Source organism: Diprion similis, chromosome 7 (genome assembly GCF_021155765.1).
Source record: "Diprion similis isolate iyDipSimi1 chromosome 7, iyDipSimi1.1, whole genome shotgun sequence".
NCBI classification, from domain to species: Eukaryota; Metazoa; Arthropoda; class Insecta; order Hymenoptera; family Diprionidae; genus Diprion; species Diprion similis.
Window position 1 is genome coordinate 8,792,718 of NC_060111.1, and position 18,934 is coordinate 8,811,651.

General features: G+C 35.8%; 3 protein-coding genes and 1 long non-coding RNA gene across 5 annotated transcripts in view; 3 read left to right on the plus strand and 1 right to left on the minus strand.

The window, feature by feature from the left end:
• LOC124407862 (DNA-dependent protein kinase catalytic subunit-like) overlaps positions 1 to 10,845 on the minus strand; it is a 56,859-nt gene extending 46,014 nt beyond the window's left edge. The window contains exons 1-3 of the mRNA XM_046884415.1: positions 10,752 to 10,845; positions 10,383 to 10,588; positions 9,582 to 9,748 (exon numbers count right to left, since the gene is read on the minus strand). Of these exons, the coding sequence (XP_046740371.1) occupies positions 9,582 to 9,748; positions 10,383 to 10,509 (294 nt within the window). The 5' untranslated portion in view covers positions 10,510 to 10,588; positions 10,752 to 10,845. The remainder of the gene's footprint in view (positions 1 to 9,581; positions 9,749 to 10,382; positions 10,589 to 10,751) is intronic.
• Positions 1 to 18,934, plus strand: part of LOC124407864 — a 19,906-nt gene continuing 972 nt past the window's right edge. Inside the window, exons 1-6 of one of the 2 annotated variants that reach the window (XM_046884417.1) lie at positions 486 to 1,084; positions 1,170 to 1,404; positions 1,553 to 1,679; positions 1,789 to 1,963; positions 2,047 to 2,244; positions 10,772 to 10,781. In XM_046884417.1, coding sequence (XP_046740373.1) covers positions 706 to 1,084; positions 1,170 to 1,404; positions 1,553 to 1,679; positions 1,789 to 1,963; positions 2,047 to 2,244; positions 10,772 to 10,779 — 1,122 coding nt within the window. In that variant the 5' untranslated portion in view covers positions 486 to 705 and the 3' untranslated portion in view covers positions 10,780 to 10,781. Of the gene's footprint in view, positions 1,085 to 1,169; positions 1,405 to 1,552; positions 1,680 to 1,788; positions 1,964 to 2,046; positions 2,245 to 10,771; positions 10,782 to 18,934 lie in introns of those variants that run through there. The other variant, XM_046884418.1, reaches the window with a different exon arrangement.
• LOC124407865 lies at positions 2,664 to 3,032 on the plus strand. The gene is made up of 2 exons (XR_006929368.1): positions 2,664 to 2,950; positions 2,984 to 3,032. It is a non-coding gene; the product is annotated as an uncharacterized LOC124407865 (long non-coding RNA).
• LOC124407863 (transmembrane 9 superfamily member 3) overlaps positions 12,445 to 18,934 on the plus strand; it is a 23,705-nt gene continuing 17,215 nt past the window's right edge. Inside the window, exons 1-2 of the mRNA XM_046884416.1 lie at positions 12,445 to 12,738; positions 13,419 to 13,614. Of these exons, the coding sequence (XP_046740372.1) occupies positions 12,667 to 12,738; positions 13,419 to 13,614 (268 nt within the window). The 5' untranslated portion in view covers positions 12,445 to 12,666. The remainder of the gene's footprint in view (positions 12,739 to 13,418; positions 13,615 to 18,934) is intronic.

The window sequence follows — 18,934 nt, forward strand, 5'->3', positions numbered from 1 at the left end:
TACCGGCGATTTGGTGCTCTAGATTCATTTTCAGCTTTTCCTTATGAAAATAACATGCCCATCTTTCGTAAATATGTAAGGAACCAACATCGACCTCTTCAACAATTTGCTCGACGACTGATGGAGCGTGATTGTTATATAACATTTAAGAAAGTATCCCACAGCCACGAACCCAAATTATTAGGAATGCACAACGCTGGACCCCTTCCTGGGAATTGCGATGCAAATACTAGGCAATTCAGTAAATTGAAATCTGGTAAAAACTTTTTCAGTATCAATGATGGAAACAACACTGTTATGCTTAAAGATGGATCTCTTTGTGAGATTTGTAACATTCTAGATGTAGGTGGTCATCAGGTTCTTGTAACTAGGAAGTTTAATGGTAGACAAAATTTATACAACGTTGGCAGATCATCATCGTCCGTAGGAATTTTTAAATGTACTCATGTTTTGGGTGATATTAAACTAGTGGCCGTGTCAGAAGTAGCAGCAAAATGTTATCGTATGCCGCTTTGGTCTGGTACTAACACAAATACAAATAGGGATGAGGTTGTAATTATGACCCTGTTGCATCATGCTTGAGTTATTTTAAAATATTTTTCAAATGTTTCTACTTTCCTATCCTAGATTACCATACAAATTTCTTTCTTTCTTCCCAGTATAATTTTTCGTTTTGTTTCATGACTTCAATAACTGTAAAGTGAAATGCTGAAGAAATCAATAACGCTGAGTAGCCACGGGCGTGTTATTCAAAAGCCAAACCGATATTGTACAACCGAGTCGTCTGCAGATGAAAGACCTGCAGCTTCAAACCCACCAAAGAAGCACATGTTGATGGAGCAACGCATAGCAATGATGGTGGATCAAGTCGCTTCGGGAGACTCACAACATTTTGAATTGGGCAGTGATCAAGATGACCCTGACGAAATCATCCCAAATTCACAATTGCACTCTAGTAATTCTGTGACATTTAGCGATGTAGTACGAGTAACGACACAAGGACATAATCACGTCAAAGAGCGAATTAATCATATCCCGTTGAATTCAAGAGCATCAGTGAATCTACGTCCAGTCTCTGTAACAGGTTAATATAACAATTCTGATCTTTGCTGCAAAAACTGATTTAAGTGTTTTTCATTCACTAATATGTTTACATTACAAACTCACAGGTACTGTTGAAGAAAACCGTTACATTACACCGACTACATCTTCAGAGCAGACACTTCAGCGTATTGCCCAATCCACCACTGATGGTTTACAAGATCTTCTACAACAGTTTGAGGAGCGCCAAAAGGAATGCCTTCTAGACTTTGCAATGAAAGTCCGAAAGGACCACCGCGAAGACATGATTAAGCTTAACGACCACGCAGAGAAGCGCTACCAGCATTTCGAAACAGTCATCAAGTAATGCATTGATGTATCATCTTATTATCATCTTAGTACAACAGGTGTTAGAGTTAAAAAAAATATCTCAATACTGAATTCCTACTTAAGATTTTCGTTATACCACTGCTTGCATTATAAGCTGTTTTCACAAATTATATCCTTGCAGACAAATGATTCAAAAGGAGCGGGACATTGAAAGGGCGTACCCATATGAAAAGCCACCAGGGTTCCCTCTTGATTCCTTGGAGGTATTCCAGGAGTTTGAAGAAGATCCTGAAAGACAACGATCTCTAGTAAGCATTATAGTTTTATGATATCACCCGATACTGTATTTCTTCTCGGATGATAACTAATTTCAGTGACGTTTACTGCAAATTTAAAAACAAGTCATATGGATTTCAGAAACACTATCTCATCAATGTCGGTGGTATCACAGCTAGAGATGCTCTCAACCAATTTCTAAAGGAAGCCATGACAGATAGCCTGACAAAACACTTCTCTTGGACCGGAAAGACTGTTTTAGACAAAGAGAATCTACGACCACTATTTAATACCTGCATCGGAAAGGTGTTTTTTGGTGTGTACGACTAAGATTATCATTATTGACTAATAATACAGCAATCTATGTTCAATGCAAGTTTTTGATGATTATTTACGCAGATGCCTTACGTGAGTGTCGAACAATACCACAGCCACGTGATCGGACAGAATTTGCAAGACTGATGCAAGAGGTAATTCGGGGCGCAAAACAAAGACTGCGGGATTCAAAGAGACGCGCCAATGGTCCTTTTAGCATGGAGGGTCGCAGACAAAAATATATGAACGAAATGGCTCAACGGTACGATGTTGAAGACCCTGCCTAAAATGGCGGACACAAAACTGCACACGTAGATAGGGTACAGACATGATTGCAGGACCATGAGCCTGTATCCAGTCACAATCGTGTCTGTATCCAGTCCGCATGTGTAGTTTTGTGTCTGACATTTTATGCAGGGTAGGGTCTTTAAGTTCCTACGTGTCTTCAAATATACGTATCCATGTACTTTGTTTGGCTATTGCCATTTAACATTATTGACTGTGATTTTCGTCTTCATGTTTCTGTTTAAGTATAGTATTTTTATTATTATATTTTTATTTAATTTATACTTGGTACTGCAGCTGTGATATACACCAGTGATATGTTACTATGTGTTTTCCGAATAATTAGGTACCTATATCAACAAATATATCAAGAAAACTAATATCAACAAAAAAAAAAAAAATCGATACTCTAAACGCTCTTGGTATCGGGTATACATTTTAGTTTTCTGACATTTTTGTAAAGTCTTCATTTTTATCTTTTGACTTTAAATACTTCATTATTATTTACTATTGTCCTCATTTGATATAAGTTTATCAATACTATTATAAACTATAGTTGATAATAATTTTAAGCTATAACGTATAAAAATGTTACTATCTAAAGATGTATTTATGTCAACTGTACAAGGGTTTCAGGGTCCCTTCTAGTCCTGTTGTAGACATAGATTTGTAGGTCAGTGTTTTTCTTGTCTATTTTTGCTACGTGATACTGCAGTATCTGATTATCAAATACGAGTAATTAACTGTAACACGTTTATAACTATTAATATCTTGAACTGAAAGTACAAAAATATGCAAACTCATATTATACCTATGTGTATATAGGTATAATATATCATATTTTACTATAGCCGCATACTAATAATATAAAATATAAAGGTTAATTATATAGTATAATGATTATATTCTGTGATTTTTGAACGCTAACAAATAAATGCGAAAATCTAACTGAATGTATAATTTTTTTTTGCCAATGAGAACCTCTGCATTCTGCTCCTCAAGATACCGGCAAACCATTCAAGAATCATGCATGATCTGCAGCAAGCTTCTGTCGCAAGCACACATGCGCACGTTTTCCTACCACTGCGGAAACATACAGATAGTGGTCTGCCGCCAGAGTCATGCACGCGCCATGTGACGGCCACAACGTGAACTTGCGACAGAATGCTACCTGGGAGGTAGTTCCATACCCACTAAAGAAAGGGCAGACGCCAGAAGGATCGACCTTGAAGCTCCAAAACTCAATGAAGAGGTTAAGTTCATGATATTGCCCAGGGCCGTGGCCAAAGATAGCTACTTTAGAGATTTTCAAAATCTCGCAGGATCAATCGTATCGGAGACAGTGTCGCTTTTTGACATGATTGTGCACGACGAAGAAGAAGCACTAGATAGAGAAACTATTTTGAAGAAGATTTTGAACACCACTATATTGGCAGCGGAACTCTTTTTCTTACTTAATCAATCCAGGAAAACCTTCCAATTGGGAAACTTCAAAGAAAGGACACATAAAACTCTCAAAGAGATAGAATCCACCTCATGGCTCTTCGGGGATAATTTGAAGGGTGTGATTGAGAACACAACAGCCCTGGAGAAGGCGGCAAAGGACATGAAGCGAAAGAAAGAGCCACTGAAGAACAGAGTTTTAAACTGGAAAAGCTCCTCGAAAAAGAAGGTGGTTCAGGGGAGCTCCAGATACCAGGCAAAAAGAGGAAACACCTCCAGACAGGCAACATCCTACGACAGCAGACACAAAGCTTACCCCGGCAAGAAACGCTACACTCAGTCCCAACCTTACCGCAAAGACAGGTGATAATAGAAAACCAGATAAATTTTGCTGGGCAATTAAAATTTTTCTCCTACAGATGGGAGGAGATTACAGACGATACTTTTATTTTAAAAGCCATTAAAGGCTACGAGATTGACTTTGAAGTCGAAACTTACCAAACGGAGAAACCGGTGGAATTCCGTTTGGATAAGGATCAGGCAAATAACGTAAGAGCAACAGTCGACAAACTCTTAAAATTCAAAGCCATTGAAAAATGCGAGTATGTATAAGGTCAATTCATTTCAACATTTTTCACAATACTAAAGGCGGACGGTTCTCATAGATTTATCTTAAACTTGAAAAAACTTAACGAGTTGGTAAGAAAAGAGCATTTCAAAATCGAGGATGTCCGCACGCCTTGAATTTGCTTGATCGGGGTGATTATATGTGTAAGCTAGACTTGAAAGATGCGTACCTGTTAGTGCCCATTCACCAAGATTTTCGGAAATATTTAAGATTTGAATTTAGGGGTTCGCTTTTTCAGTTTAGCGCTTTACCCTTTGGACTTTCTTCAGCCCCCTATTTATTCACCAAAATTATTAGACCTATATTAAGCTATGTGAGAGGTAGAGGCATAAGAATTGTAGCCTACTTATTGTTAGATGATTTTTTAATCATAGGAAAGGACAAGAAGGAGTGTGAGACGTATGGGAGAGAGGTAGCACACCTCCTAACACGATTAGGCTTCCTGTTAAACGAAGAAAAATCAGGTTTTCAAGCCAGACAGATCTATGGCTTTCTCGGAGTCAATATTAACGCAGTAGACTTTACTCTTAAATTACCAAACAAAAAAAGAATAAATATAAAGGAAATGCTTAAATTAATGTTGGAAAATAGAAAAATCAGAATTAGATTTCTCGAAAGATGTATAGGCGTCTCAGTAGCAGCATGTCCAACGATAGCATATGGATGGTTATTCTATAAGGAACTCGAGTCATTAAAGAGGCAAATGCTCCGGCTACATAATGAGAATAGAGAGAAAGAAATCGAGCTTTCGGTAGGAGCGGTGCAGAACTTACGTTGGTGGCAGTCGCAAATTTTGAGTAGTAAAAATAAAATAAGATCCTTGGCCTTTGACTTAGAGATTTTTTCTGATGCCTCGACCTCGGGTTGGGGGGCTACCTGTGGTGAAGAGAGAACTCAGGGATTCTGGAGTGAGTCAGAAAAGAAAAACCATATCAATTTTCTCGAAATTAAAGCGGCTTTTCTAGCACTGAAGTGTTTCGCCTCTAGTGCTTATGACAAGCAAATTTTAATGCGAATAGATAATATCACAGCGATCGCTTATTTTTAAATGCATATGCCACTCACTGCATCTATGCGCTAGTAGAGCAGATTGTTCAAGCTCTGGATAACCCGATCATAAAACTTTTTTGTCTGTTTCTCGAGTGGGTGTTGCCCAAATTCACGAAGTTAAACGAATTATTCCAATCGGAATCAGTTATTCTCACGAATCTGTACAGCAGAATGACGATTAATTATCAGGAGCTGTTGGAATCGTATCTGTGCAAATCGTACGTTCATCAGACGAGCTTGAAAGAAATGGATCCTTCTAACGAAGAGCAACGTTTGCGTCCTGAGCAAATGTAGTTTGGCGTTAATTTACGTGAAAAAAAATTACGCGACGGGCGCAATATAAGTTCACGATAATATCTATTTTATTATTTTATTAATAACTAACGCTTTTTTATGTTATTTGAAAATGTACGATAATTTTTCGTCAGGTACGATAATGTTACGTCCCTGGTACGATCAGCGCCATCTTCTAGGTTTCCAACACTGCTCAGTACTGATTATGAGGCCCCTTCAATTACAAACAAATTGAAAGCATCGATTGGACAAGCTGAATTGTTTCAACATGCAATAAAACCAGTTAAGCATCTATGCATATCGCGTAAAGGGGCGGCGGAGAAGCTGCGACTGTAGGGCGAAGGCTCGAACATGGAAGAGGCAGAAGAAGAACCATTGCCATCGAAGAGGAGGCGTAGTGCTTTCCCAGTGAGTGTTGGCCCATCACCAAAGAGGTCCAGAGTAGCGATTCTGTAGAATCGGATGAACGATATGTTCTCCACTCTCTGCGAAAAGATCGAATAGTTGAAGAAGCCCAAGGTCCATCCACATTCATACGAAAGCGATGACGATACGTCGGAAAATGAAAATCTTGGTTCAGAAGATTCAGAGTCTATTGTTTCTGGAAGTGAGTCGCAGGGGTCGTCAGCATGGAAGGCACCAAGCATTGAACATTCTCACGGAGGTGACCTCGAAGCCTTAGCATTGACTCCACAAGTGAAAAAGAATGAGCCGTCCATACCTGCGCTAACGTGAGAGATTAAAGCGTAGGGTCGGAGTTACCAAAAACTAGGTACACCAAATTGGAATAAGATCAGATATAAGGAAGTTCAGGAAAATCTCCAGGCGTTACCGGTTTTTGACGTCTTGAAGGTTAATACCCAACTGGGAGGCTTAACACAAAAGTCCTTTAGTCAATCCATACTTGTTAAGATGGATGCAATGGCTGGAACTATAACCCATGGCCTACTGAAAGAGAGGGCTAAGATCACGGATGGGCTCAGAGCGATGACGCAGAAATATCCAGATGCGTATACTGACATAAAAGACATTTTTCTAAGAGGATCTTCGGTTAAACAAATCTTAGATGACCTCCTTCAGTATTCTTGTGCCAGAAGAGCCGAGATTATAGAAATGAGAAAAAAATTCTTTAAGCCTAAGGTGTCGCACCTAACGGCAAAGTTAGAAGAAATTCCACCGTCTGAACCTCACCTTTTTGATGAAGAGATACTATCAAACTTTGTCAACCAATAGGGCGGTATTTATAAAATTTTCAACACAAACCAAAGATCCTTCAAGTCCAAGAACTACTCCAATTATAAAGCCAAACCTATTCGCTCAAAACGTCCAAGAGGTTCTTCCCAGGCAGGGCACAGATCCCACTCTTCTTATAACACATCTTCGTTTCGTAAGCCAAGTTCAAAGGAGTACAAAAAGGACTCCAAGAAGGATAGCTCAAGAAAGGGACATCGACCTAAGAGGTTCTGACTGCCACTTCCAAGGGGGCCGACTAAATCATTTCCTGAATCAATGGCGATGCATAAAAGCCCCGGAGTATATATTGGAAATGCTGAAGGGGTATACAATCCCATTTATAAAATATCCCCCAAATGTAACATTTTCACAGAAAGTCATCCAAAAGTTCGACTCAAAGGAATCGCCTCAGATGTCAAGTGAGGAGAGAGTCTTTTGAAATACAGAGTCATAGAAAGAGCTGGTTGGCAGACGGGGTTCATCTCTCCCATGTTCCTTATACCAAAGCCCAATGGGACCGTCCGACAGATTTTCAACTTACGACGACTGAACGAATATCTAGGTCAACAGAAGTTTCGATTGGTAAACCAGTCGAAGGTCCCAAACTTTCTCCAAAGAAAAGACTTCCTAGTAAAGTTAGACCTCTCTCAAGCTTACTTTCATATTCTAGTAAAACAGAGTCATCGCAGGTATCTTTGCCTGTCTTACAAAAAACAGATCTACTACATGCGTATTTTGGCCCAAGTTTGGGTCAAAAACAGATAGTGCTCGTCATAAACAGTCAGGTTGGAAGTTGAGCAGTTCGGATCATCCTGAATTTGATTTAGTAAAATGGATTAAACTATTGATAAGGGTGTCAGCAAGTAGAAGAAGAGCTTCCCCCGAACTGGTCAACCTATTTATTACGACTAGAGGAAAAGTAAGGGAGGCGTCGAGAACCGTAATTGCAGGTTGGGTAAAAACTATTTTTGCAAAGGTGGGAATAGATGCCAGCCCAGGATCAGTGAGGGCAGTAGTAGCTTCATATAATTATGAAAACGAGATAGCTTTAGATACGTTACGATACAATACAAAGAAGTAATTGGAAGGGTGCAGAAACATCTTTGAACATTACTGTAGGTTTGTTGAAAAGCCTATGAAACAGGCGAACAACCCCTTATTCGACGTCTTTGAACCAATCTTAAACCCACTTTCGGGGGTCTCTTATTTTATCTCTTTTGAGTGTTTTCTATTGTCACTAATTTTAAACAAGTTCTTGTTCCTACATTATGTGTACTAATAGTCATTATGAATATGAGGAACTTGTTTCCTATTATCAACATAACATAACAAGAGTTTTTGATAATATAAGTCTATGAGTGACCTGATAGACTTTTAAAAGTTCATATATGAAGACTGAATATGTGATATTGTGGAATTGTTTCAATAAAGAATTTATAGAAGTCCGTCGTTAGATAGTTTTGTAATTTTAAACACAGTACGCTGATAGGTGCCGGCAGAATCCAAAAATATCTCCGAAAGGTCAAGCCAAAGGCACAGAACTGAAATATTCGTTTTCCTCCCTTTGGGGTAGAAAACAGGTCATAATATTGACGATTGTTTTAGGATGCGTTTCGAAACTAGCTGGCAGCGCTGAAAATTCTCTAGGACAGAGACTGAGCTATTCACAAACACGGCAGCGCAAAAGAGATAAGAGATTGCTGATAGCACTGGGAGCTAATTTGGGAACGCATCTTAGTCATGCCGAGAATGAATATCACGACTGCAGTGTTTCAATATACCACACTTTTCAGAGCCTATTCGATTACGAGAGTTGGCATGTATGGAGCTATGAATACCCTCACGGAAAAAACCCTCCTCAACTTGAATGTCATTTCGTACCCTCAACTTTTTTCTCATAGGAATTTAGCATTATCTATGAGTTGAGGGTACGAATATACACCCGAGTTAATTTTTCTTCCATGAGGGTATCATTGTTTCCTTACTCGGCAGCATCCCCACCACTGCAGGGAACTAGGCATCGAAAATTTTCGAAATTCTTTGCGTTTTTTGTATTCTGTTCCTACAAAGTTATTGGAGTAATGCATATTGTTCAAAATAATTCATTGTCAATCATTAGAGTAATGCATGATGACGAATTAGGTACAGTATTCACGAAAAAATTCATCAATTACGAATCGATAGGATATTACAGAAACCATGCGTTATTTGCAAATCTACTTTATGTAACTTATTTCGTGATTATTTAATGTGGATGAACTATTTTGCAGCCACTGTTAACAATTTAAAATATAAGAAATCATAAGATTATCAGGGGTCGTTCGAACCACGATACTATAACTGTGTTCTACAAGTACTGCGAGCCGTTACACGACTACTAAAGTTATGCGAAATTATTGATAAGAATTGTACAGAATAGCATCATTGAAATGCTACTGATACTATCACTGCAGTTGTGACTGCCGAGAAAGAATGAAAAGAATCGGCAATGACTTGTTGTAGACAAGTAGAATCATTACTTGCTAGAAGCCGGGCACAACCAGCTCAGTTTTGAAACTCTAGATGTGGCACATCGATTTGTTTGATTCCCAAGCGTACAGCTTGAGAAAAGTTGTGGACATAATAACAATCAATAGTTGGGAAGATATTTTGCCCAAGTAGTAATAGGTAATTTTTTTTCAATTACCTTGATTCCAATTGCATATTGATCAAGTAACCAATAAAACTGCTGTATGATGAATTTTAAAAGCTTGAATCCTTCCGTAATAGAATTCTCCATGGGCCGATCAGACGTATCAGCAAGAAAATTCAACAGTCCAGTTTTGTCATTCAGAAAATCAGATAGCGCCAAACCTGAAAAATCAAAAAATTAAACCATTAAAGTATTAAGGTATTTTGTGTTTATTTATTCACGAATTTGACGGACTAAAAGTCATTTTACGTAGAAATAAGAAGTTGGTGTGGATAGTCAAGCTATTTATCATAAAAAATATAAATTATGAATGGGCAGGTCTCTATAATGCATTAACATTACGTTTGTTTTTTTCCTGTTGAAAAGATTCTAGACTGTCAATAGAACGAATACATAATGGTAGCTTAAGCCAGTTACAAATGAGACGGTTATATGTATTATAGTAGTACAAGTAATCGCTTTTAGCTAATGAAACTTCTTAAAGTGTTCCAGGATTTCTATTTGGATAATTGATATCCTTTGCAAAGTCTAATTCACAGTGATACAGTCACTTTGAACAGTTCTATGCGTGCATCCCCAACAACAGATGAACAGATGTAGATGGCATGAGGTGAACAGATTCAGCTTTATTTGACTAAGTTGATGTACTAAATTTTCATGAGATATGACAAAAATTTGATTATTACATTCAACTGGTTAATTTTTCCCGCAGAGTTCTAATATTCAGCTATTAACTCTGGCTGCTAACTTCAGTTGTATTAAATGATACTGTTGAAAGTTTACATGATTTCTCACCTATTTCACTAGATGATAAGTTTTTAAAATATGATGGTCCAGATTTAAAAAGATTCGCTAGGTCATCATTGTTCTTCCTTTGTCTCCATTTGCTAAACATCTCCATAAAAGTCTCAGATGACTCCATGATAACTTCTTTATTACATATCCTGTAGACGTTAGCACGAGGAAGATGGATCAACGTATTTGCCAGATATAATCACCACCTAAATACAGATACTATTCATACAGATTCAACTTTGGGTTTAATTCAACTCCACAGCTATATAATAAGTGGTATTAATTCTTGTAATACAAAGAACAAATGGAAACGCCGCGAAAATATTCGTAACAATAATGGTTGCATGCAAGAGTAAACTGAAAACTAACCTAACTTAATTCTGATTTCTGACAATGACAGTCCATCAGATTGAAATTTGAACTCAGAATGCCTCTAGTATGGAGGCTAGAAGGTTAGCACATGCTGATAGCAACAGCCGCTAAGCCGCATTTAGCACACGTGTGGCGAGCACACAGTTTTGTTAAGTTCGAATTTTCTTGGCCAATAAGAACGCCAAGAAAATAGGTAATTCAGATTCACTGCGCAATATATTTGTGTGACGTCACAACTGGACTCCCCGCTAATTCCAGATGTTAGACACTAGATCTAATAATGTAAATACAACGGCATGCATGTTGCTGTCTATTATACTGATTACATGATTATGCTGAATTAGTTTAGTAATGACTAATGATTTTATTTTTACCATCAGTATTTTGAAATATGATTGGATATATAGGTCTAAAACTTTGGCCAATGTTATTTTACGAAGGTAACAGACACATACGATTATGTTTTTAAATTCTAACTTTAAGGGTAAAATCATTTCTAAGCGATTGTTTACAATTTCCAAAGATACTTGTAAAATAATCGATACGTAGCTGTCGTAAAACTTACTATTGTGAATAAATATAAGTATATCTCATAATTTGTTTACGTAAAAATTTCATCATTGATTATTCAGAGGGCAAGTGACCTCTCAAGTGCATATATATTACAATTGATTATTGAAATTATCCATTTCATACGATAAAATGTTTTGCTGCATTGCAATTTTATACTCGATCAATTCACATTTCAATTTCTCACTGTTCTGAACTTAAACTTACGATTGGATTATAAGTATCTATTGGCAGATCAATTAAGCCCTGAAACCTGGGTCATTTTTATCCAAGCCGAATTTAATTGTTCAATGCACATCACGCAAGCAGCACAATGTATTTGCAATAAAAACATAATACAAATAATTATTTCAGATTTTTCGTTCATAGGGCTGTAGCCTCGGTTGTAGCGGAAAGTTCTGATATAGTACATGAATTTTTTTAGATTTTTCAATTATACATTAAGTTAGCAAAAAACGAGCCAGACAAAAATGACGCAGGATTCCGCAATAAGGGTAGCAACGAAAAAACCTTTCAGGGTTAAGGGATAGCAATTTACGATCAGTCGTTAGATTTGGTACTGTGATTTAATCAAAACCTTGCCATCAAATTATTTTTCACACGAATTACAAAGATATACCAGCATCACAAGATTCAACATGATCTCAATGATAATCTAATATCCTATCTTTCTAGTGGAACTACCTAGTTTACAAATCACTCCTTAATTCTTTTTTGAAAATTTCCATTTCAGTGTTATTCCAGTATTTTTGTTATATCCACAAATAGCTTTTCCTCTTTATCACTCTTGAACTCATCAAAGTAATCATTAAAGAATAAATAAATTAAGTAAAAAAATCAAATAATCTCTAAATATTTAGCAGCTGTATTTCTTTCTCTTTTTTACAGTGCTGTCCATACATCCAACGCGACTTTACAAGCACCTTAGGGCTGCGTTCACATAGATGCGCTGGTGTCAAGCGCGATCGAACGCCAACCAATCAAAACGCCTGCAAGATATTATTCCCTAGATTTCAAGCATTTTAATTGGTTATCGCTCAGCCGTCGTGCATATGTGAATCCGCCTTAAGAATGCAGTTAACCGTCAGCGTGGCGAGTTGGCAAACTTGTCTTGTCGACAAATGGCTGTTATCGATGGAAGAGCCATCTGACGTGGCAATACATAAAAGTTTCCCGTGTGATTGAGTCCCGTCTGCCTATATACGTGGTTCTGTCCAGTTCCGTTGACCGCTTGCGATATTTTGGCAATGAACGGGACATTTTCTCGTTTACATCTCGCCTAATTTATCATCAGTTTACGCTTAATGTTTGAACGGATCTCTTTGACATTACGCAGTCTAACATGGCATGGAGTAGATTAGTTCTTGTTTTGCTAGCTCTGACCCTCGTCTGTGGAGATGAACACAATCATGTCGTAAGTAACACCGGTGACATTTTTTTCGAAGTGTCAAAAAATGCTCGTCTCGAATATCTGCGCGCCAGATATTGCTCTAGGTTATGCTTGTCACGGTAATTACACTCGCGAAAAATATCTGTTCCCACTTGATTCGTTATGTCTTTCATCTCAAACTGTTGCCTCCTGATTTTATCACTCAAACTATGCTCACCCTTTCCTTTAGTTCTTGGGTTATCCTGTCATCCTGGCATTTTCAGCTCAAGTTCGAATCGACGTATGTGTAATCGTCTTGCGGCAAAACCTTCAAGACAGGAATTCAATATCTATAACACAATATTGTATTCAACTGTCTGGTATTGTTAATTCTGATTATTATAGTATAATCTGATTACACCTTCGATTAATTCTGACTACCCTCAACGTAGAATGTGCAAAAAATTCAAAAAAGTGAACATTATTTGAAATATTTTCTTTGTGAATTTTGGAAAAGCCAAGGAATCTCAAAATAAAAGTTCACAATTCTTGTCACTTGTCGAGCATAAAACACATGTATTTATTATTGTTTCATGTTTCATTCGTTGGAACAATTAATTTGTATTACAACAAGTCACTTGTTAATCCTAAGTTACAGTTCATTTGCTTAACTAAAGATTATAATAGAAAAATAAATTTTCTAATACATCATTTTTTTCTTGCAGTACGAAGATAACGATGAGGTAGTATTATGGATGAGCACGGTGGGACCATACCACAACCGACAAGAGACTTACTCGTATTTCTCTTTGCCATTTTGTGTTGGATCAAAGGCAGTGATCAGCCATTACCATGAAACGTTATCGGAGGCACTCCAAGGCATCGAGCTGGAGTTTAGTGGATTGGATATAGAGTTTAAAGGTTTGAACCACATGCATAATCATATGATCAATTTTGTACATTAATTTTCTAGTTACAGGATTAGCCAAGTATTTTACTTTCGATCTTGTTTCAACACAGAAGAGAAACCTTTAGTTTACACTTCACTTTGTTGTCTGAAGATTGTCAGAAGAATTTGAAGATTCTTCCGGAGAAACTGAGATTTCAGTTCTATTACAATTATTTTGTAGAAGTAAGAGTTTTTCAGTTAGAAAACAGAACACAAGTTCACCAGTGTAATAGAAAATTAACTTGCCATAAAATTTTTTTTTCAATTTTTCAAATCTCAACCCAACCGATGAACGTTAGAAAAGTATATCAAAGAGTTACGTCGAAAGCATTTCAAACTGGCTCTTTGACGGTCTATTCTTCTCACCCTACTATTCCATTTTAAAAAGCAAGAATTTTCACACATTGCAATGTTAGAATACTGAATAGTGACGTCACAAGAACAGAGCACATTCAAAACGTGTTGGAGTGCTTGTAATTTTCTAATGATATTCAATTATTATTACTGATAAATGATTAATGTAAAACAGTGTGGCGTAAATTGGTTTTAATAGATTTGATGTGTGAAAAAATATATTTCTGATTATTTTCACTAAATCCAATGGCGTCACGCCAATCTGCTGTGATTCAAATCCATTACGTTCTTGGAATTTCAGTAACAAAACCTTATCGCAAAATCTTCTACCATTTCTAGTAGTAATCTGCCGTTAAAAATTAGGTATCACATTTGAATGGCCTACGGAATAGGGAAGTTGAAAAACTGCTCAAATCTTGAAGAATATTGAATTGTTTGCTCGTTACTTGAAGAGGTTGAAATTTGTAACATTGACTTGAGGGAACATTTTTATAAATTGCCGTCCTGGATCTTCAAAATTCAGTAAATAGCAAGTCAAGCGGGGATCCAAGTGTAACTGTGCATAAAAAGGGCTTCGTTAAGGAATAATTAGATTTGTGGGTTATTTAAAATTTTTCATTGAAAAAATTGATACCCAACCATTGATAACAATTTTGTAAATAAACGTATAAATGATAAACGTAGGAATAATGTCTGTGGAAAAGTATACGGATTCAAACATGTTGTAGAAAATGCCATTTGGTCGATTGATTTTTGAGTTATGTGGCAGCCAATTTGGAAAATACAGTTTCGACAAAAAAAATGTTGAATATTTTTGACGTATTCTTGATACAAATACTGCCCAAAAACTAAAGTGTTTGATATTTTCGCGATAACTTTAGTCTCAGAAATTTAATTCTTTATCCTGGTTCCATATATTATAACTTCAAAAAATTCCTCTCCAAACTGCCAAGCTGGTATACTTTTTATTTAGTGCGATAGCCTGCTGTGTAGAGTGACCAAAAGTCTCAACGAAGGGGCTGCGTCATTATGCATAAATAATAAAGTAATTTATCAATTTTGAAAACCATATTTTTCATTACATTCAATTTTCTAAAATCACATTTCTAAAATTCTAATACCTGCCAACTAAACATTTTTAATATTATGTCTTGCGGTTACGGGTTCCAATGTTGTGCTTTTGTAACGGATACGCTAGAACCTCAGCTTGGTTATCACGAAAAAGCTGATAACAATTCTTTTCTTGTCAATAATCATTTGCACGCCTGGCTGGTCCGTTCATTTGTTCTTTAGGATATCGTTCGGATGACGTTCAGAAAAATGAAAAAACAAAAAAAAAATGTCGAAAAAACCAATCCTATATGAATTTTTTTACCGTATTACATTTTTTGTAACCACGTGCCTTTTTCAGGCGTAAACAAATCAACAGTGTTCGTATTTTTATTCTTCACGTGATGAATCTCAATCAAAAATGCCAAAGTTTTTTTTATAAACGTTTCTCGATTTTTGGTTTAACCAAATTGAAAATTGCGTATTGAAAATATCTTAGAATTTCATACAATTAAAAAAATATTACACTTGTCATTGATACCAGCCCTCCTAAATCCGTCTTATATTAGCTTATTGTCGGGTAATCCGAAGCTGCATATTTCGGAACTTGAAAAAAAAAAATTGTGGTCAGTCAGTCGTAAAAAAGTATTAATATTACTTACTTGTTAAATGGAAACATCAAATCAGTTCTAACCACAGCTTGTTGAATTGTTCTGATTATTATCTATGAAATGATGACCTGTTGATGATTTTTTCACCCGAACCGATCTGTTTTCCTGGCAGAACGTCTGCAATATTAAGGTGGACACCATCATTTTCAGCAATCGGATCACGTAAAAATTCAAGTTGGCCTATTTATGAATAAGCAAATTCTAGTCGGACTAAAAAAAATGGGTTAATTAGTATTTCTAAGTCCAGTTAGAGGTCAGCCATTAATTACGGCACACGCAAAGGGAGAGGGAGGGGGTTCAGAAAGTCGTAAGCATTCTGGCGTCACATTTAATCTGATATATTAATTACACCGGAAGACCGATAACGCTTTCGTTCGATGCTTACTTTCGCTCGTTGATGGTCGTTTTTTTTTTTTTTTTGATTTTTTTTTAAATAAACAAGACTCTGTTTGATAAACAATGATGACGATGGTCTATCGCTAGACAAAATTGATACTCTATTGCTTAAATTTTCTCTATTGCTGTGTCAGTAATGAATAATGTAAAGGAATGGTTTGAAGGTCCATAAACACAGGATGTTCAATTTTTTTTTTTGTCAAAAATGATATAAGAATATGACCAAGTTTAAATGGACTCGTTCATCATTCTTTGGTGACCACTTCCGATCGATTTGTAACTTTGGCACGTCAATCTTTATGCAATTTAATGAGACATGTGTTTTTATGTTTTGGGAGAAAACTGTTTTTTTTTTTTTTTTTTTTTTAATTTTAACGGAAATTGCGTTTTATCTAGTAGCAAAAAGTCCGTTTTTACAAATTGCCATCATTTACGTTCTCAATCATTCAATTGTAACGATTTTTATTTAAATTTGTGAAATTTGATGGTAATCGAACTCTTTTTTGGTAAACTGGGATTAGGAAAAGTAAAAAAATTCATGCAAGCTCGAATTCTAATGTTACGTATGGTTTTGCCTCGTATAAATCATAATTGAGCATAAAAAGCAGTGAAAAAAATTTATTTTTATTCAAAAATTTTGTAGTTAGAATAATTTAAACACGAAAAATCAGTGTCATAAACGAGAAACATATAAATAATCTCATCAACACTTGAGGGAGTTTCCCAGGTGAGAGCAGTAGAAAATGATCATATTATTATTTCATTGTGGCTAGACTATTAGATGAAATAAAATACAAAAAAATGCATTCAAAGGTAAAAATTTCCGCTTTGGAAAAAAAATTCAATTACCTTGAAAATGATCTCCCGAACGTCCTGTGGGTTTACGTTCGTAGGCAAACGGAATGTTCGAAATACAAAAACCAAAACTTTGTAGAATCATGAATACTTCCTCTCAGCTCTTGTGAAACGAACTTTTTATGAATTGAAATTTGGCGTAGCTGTGCCTTTTTTTTTTTCGAGACTTTCGGAAACGTATTTATCATTTTTTCAAACACAAAAAGTTAAATCAAAAATCGGTTTCACAGAAGCTCGTACTTTTCGAATGCATTTTGAATGGAATGATCATTTTCTACTGCTTTCATCTGGGAAACCCCCTTAAGGGATCTACCCAACTGACGAGCAAAAAAAAGGGTTTGTTTAAGAATTTTTTTAATAAGTTTGAATTGTAAATTTGATATAGGATTTGTTAGGCTCAATAAATACACTCTCGAATCACATTTAAAAAAAAACTTTTTTATTGATTTTAATCACTTTTTGTACACAAAAATCGTAGTTGAAATTCAGTCTGAAAAAAGGTAGGTCTGTGGTGTTGATGGTTTCTCAGAGATGGTTAACTTGAAACAAAAAAATCAAACGGTTTTAGAAATAGTACATTAATGGCCTTGGAATGAATCAAACGATTTTTGACATTTTTAAAATTAACAAAATGGTGACGATTTTTCAAAAAACTTGAGAAAGACCGCTTTTTTTGCCGTTTTTTTGCCGAAAAAAATATAGTTAAAATCAAAATTTTACAAAAACATATGATTTATTCCAACGCTATAGTTGTAAAGAATATGTGGTTGAAATTTCATAAAGACGATTCAGTAGCTTCGGAGATTTTATCAACAAGGTGTATAAAAACGTTGTTTCGAAAAAAACACGTTTAATCCCCAAGCGGGGTTGACGACCACGTCAAGGTAAAGGTAAAGGTAAAAAAAAAAATAGTTAAAGTGCTCGGATCGTTATAAAATTTTAGTATCATGTTTTTACATATATATATTTTCAAAAAATTAATAAAAAAAATCGAAACTTTGAGAATCGTCAGTTGGGTAGACCCCTTAAAGTTTTATTGGACGGATATTCCCAACCAAAAGTTAGTCTCGGTGAGAATATTGAACACTTCGCAATGAGATAAAAACGTGAAAAAAATCGATCATAACTGCTTCGATAAGACAATTCGTTTTGAATAATAAAAGTACCAAAAAGTTGTTAATAAATTGTTTAAACAAAAATTTGTCCGACAAATCCTTAGTGAAATTTTCTTTATTTCATGTACAAAATATCATTTTTTTCAATTCTGAAAGGGTTTTTCTCTCTTCTTGAAAAAGGCATCAAGGTAAAAAAAATATTAATAATAATTGGAACATGTTTTTTACGTCTAAAATTTCTATTCGAATCCGATATCTGGTTCACATATCAAAATACGTGAGCCCAATACTAAATTACATGTTACGGGTGAAACGCGAGAACCATTTTATTCATTCTCGACGAATATACTGAACATTTTATTATTGGACTGCATTTTCTCGAGGGATTTTTGATGACAGTCTTTTTAGTAGTAAAGTTACCGTTTTACCATTCTAACTAATCTCACAGTAGGCAAAAAATTATCTACAATTTCCATCCCAACCCCAAAAACAGAAAATAATGCAATCATGAATGTACAAATTTAAGTAGATGCTTCATTTCAAAATTCTTGAAAACTGTTAAAAATTGGGTAGAATCTTCTGATTATAATTGGCGATGGCTCATTTTATACAGAACTATTTTTCGATTATTTTCCAATGATAATTAAGTTTTGGAATTGCAATATTGAATCGATAATCTCTTTCAGTGGCTGTAAAAAAAATCTTTTCGATAAAAAGAGGCATCTACAAGTGAAATCGAACGAATCTGCTACATTTTTAACCATCGACGGAGTTTGAGTTCTGTCCATTGTACAGAGAAATTAGTATCTCCATCCAAACGTCAGAATCTTATTCTTTATTTGCTGATCAAA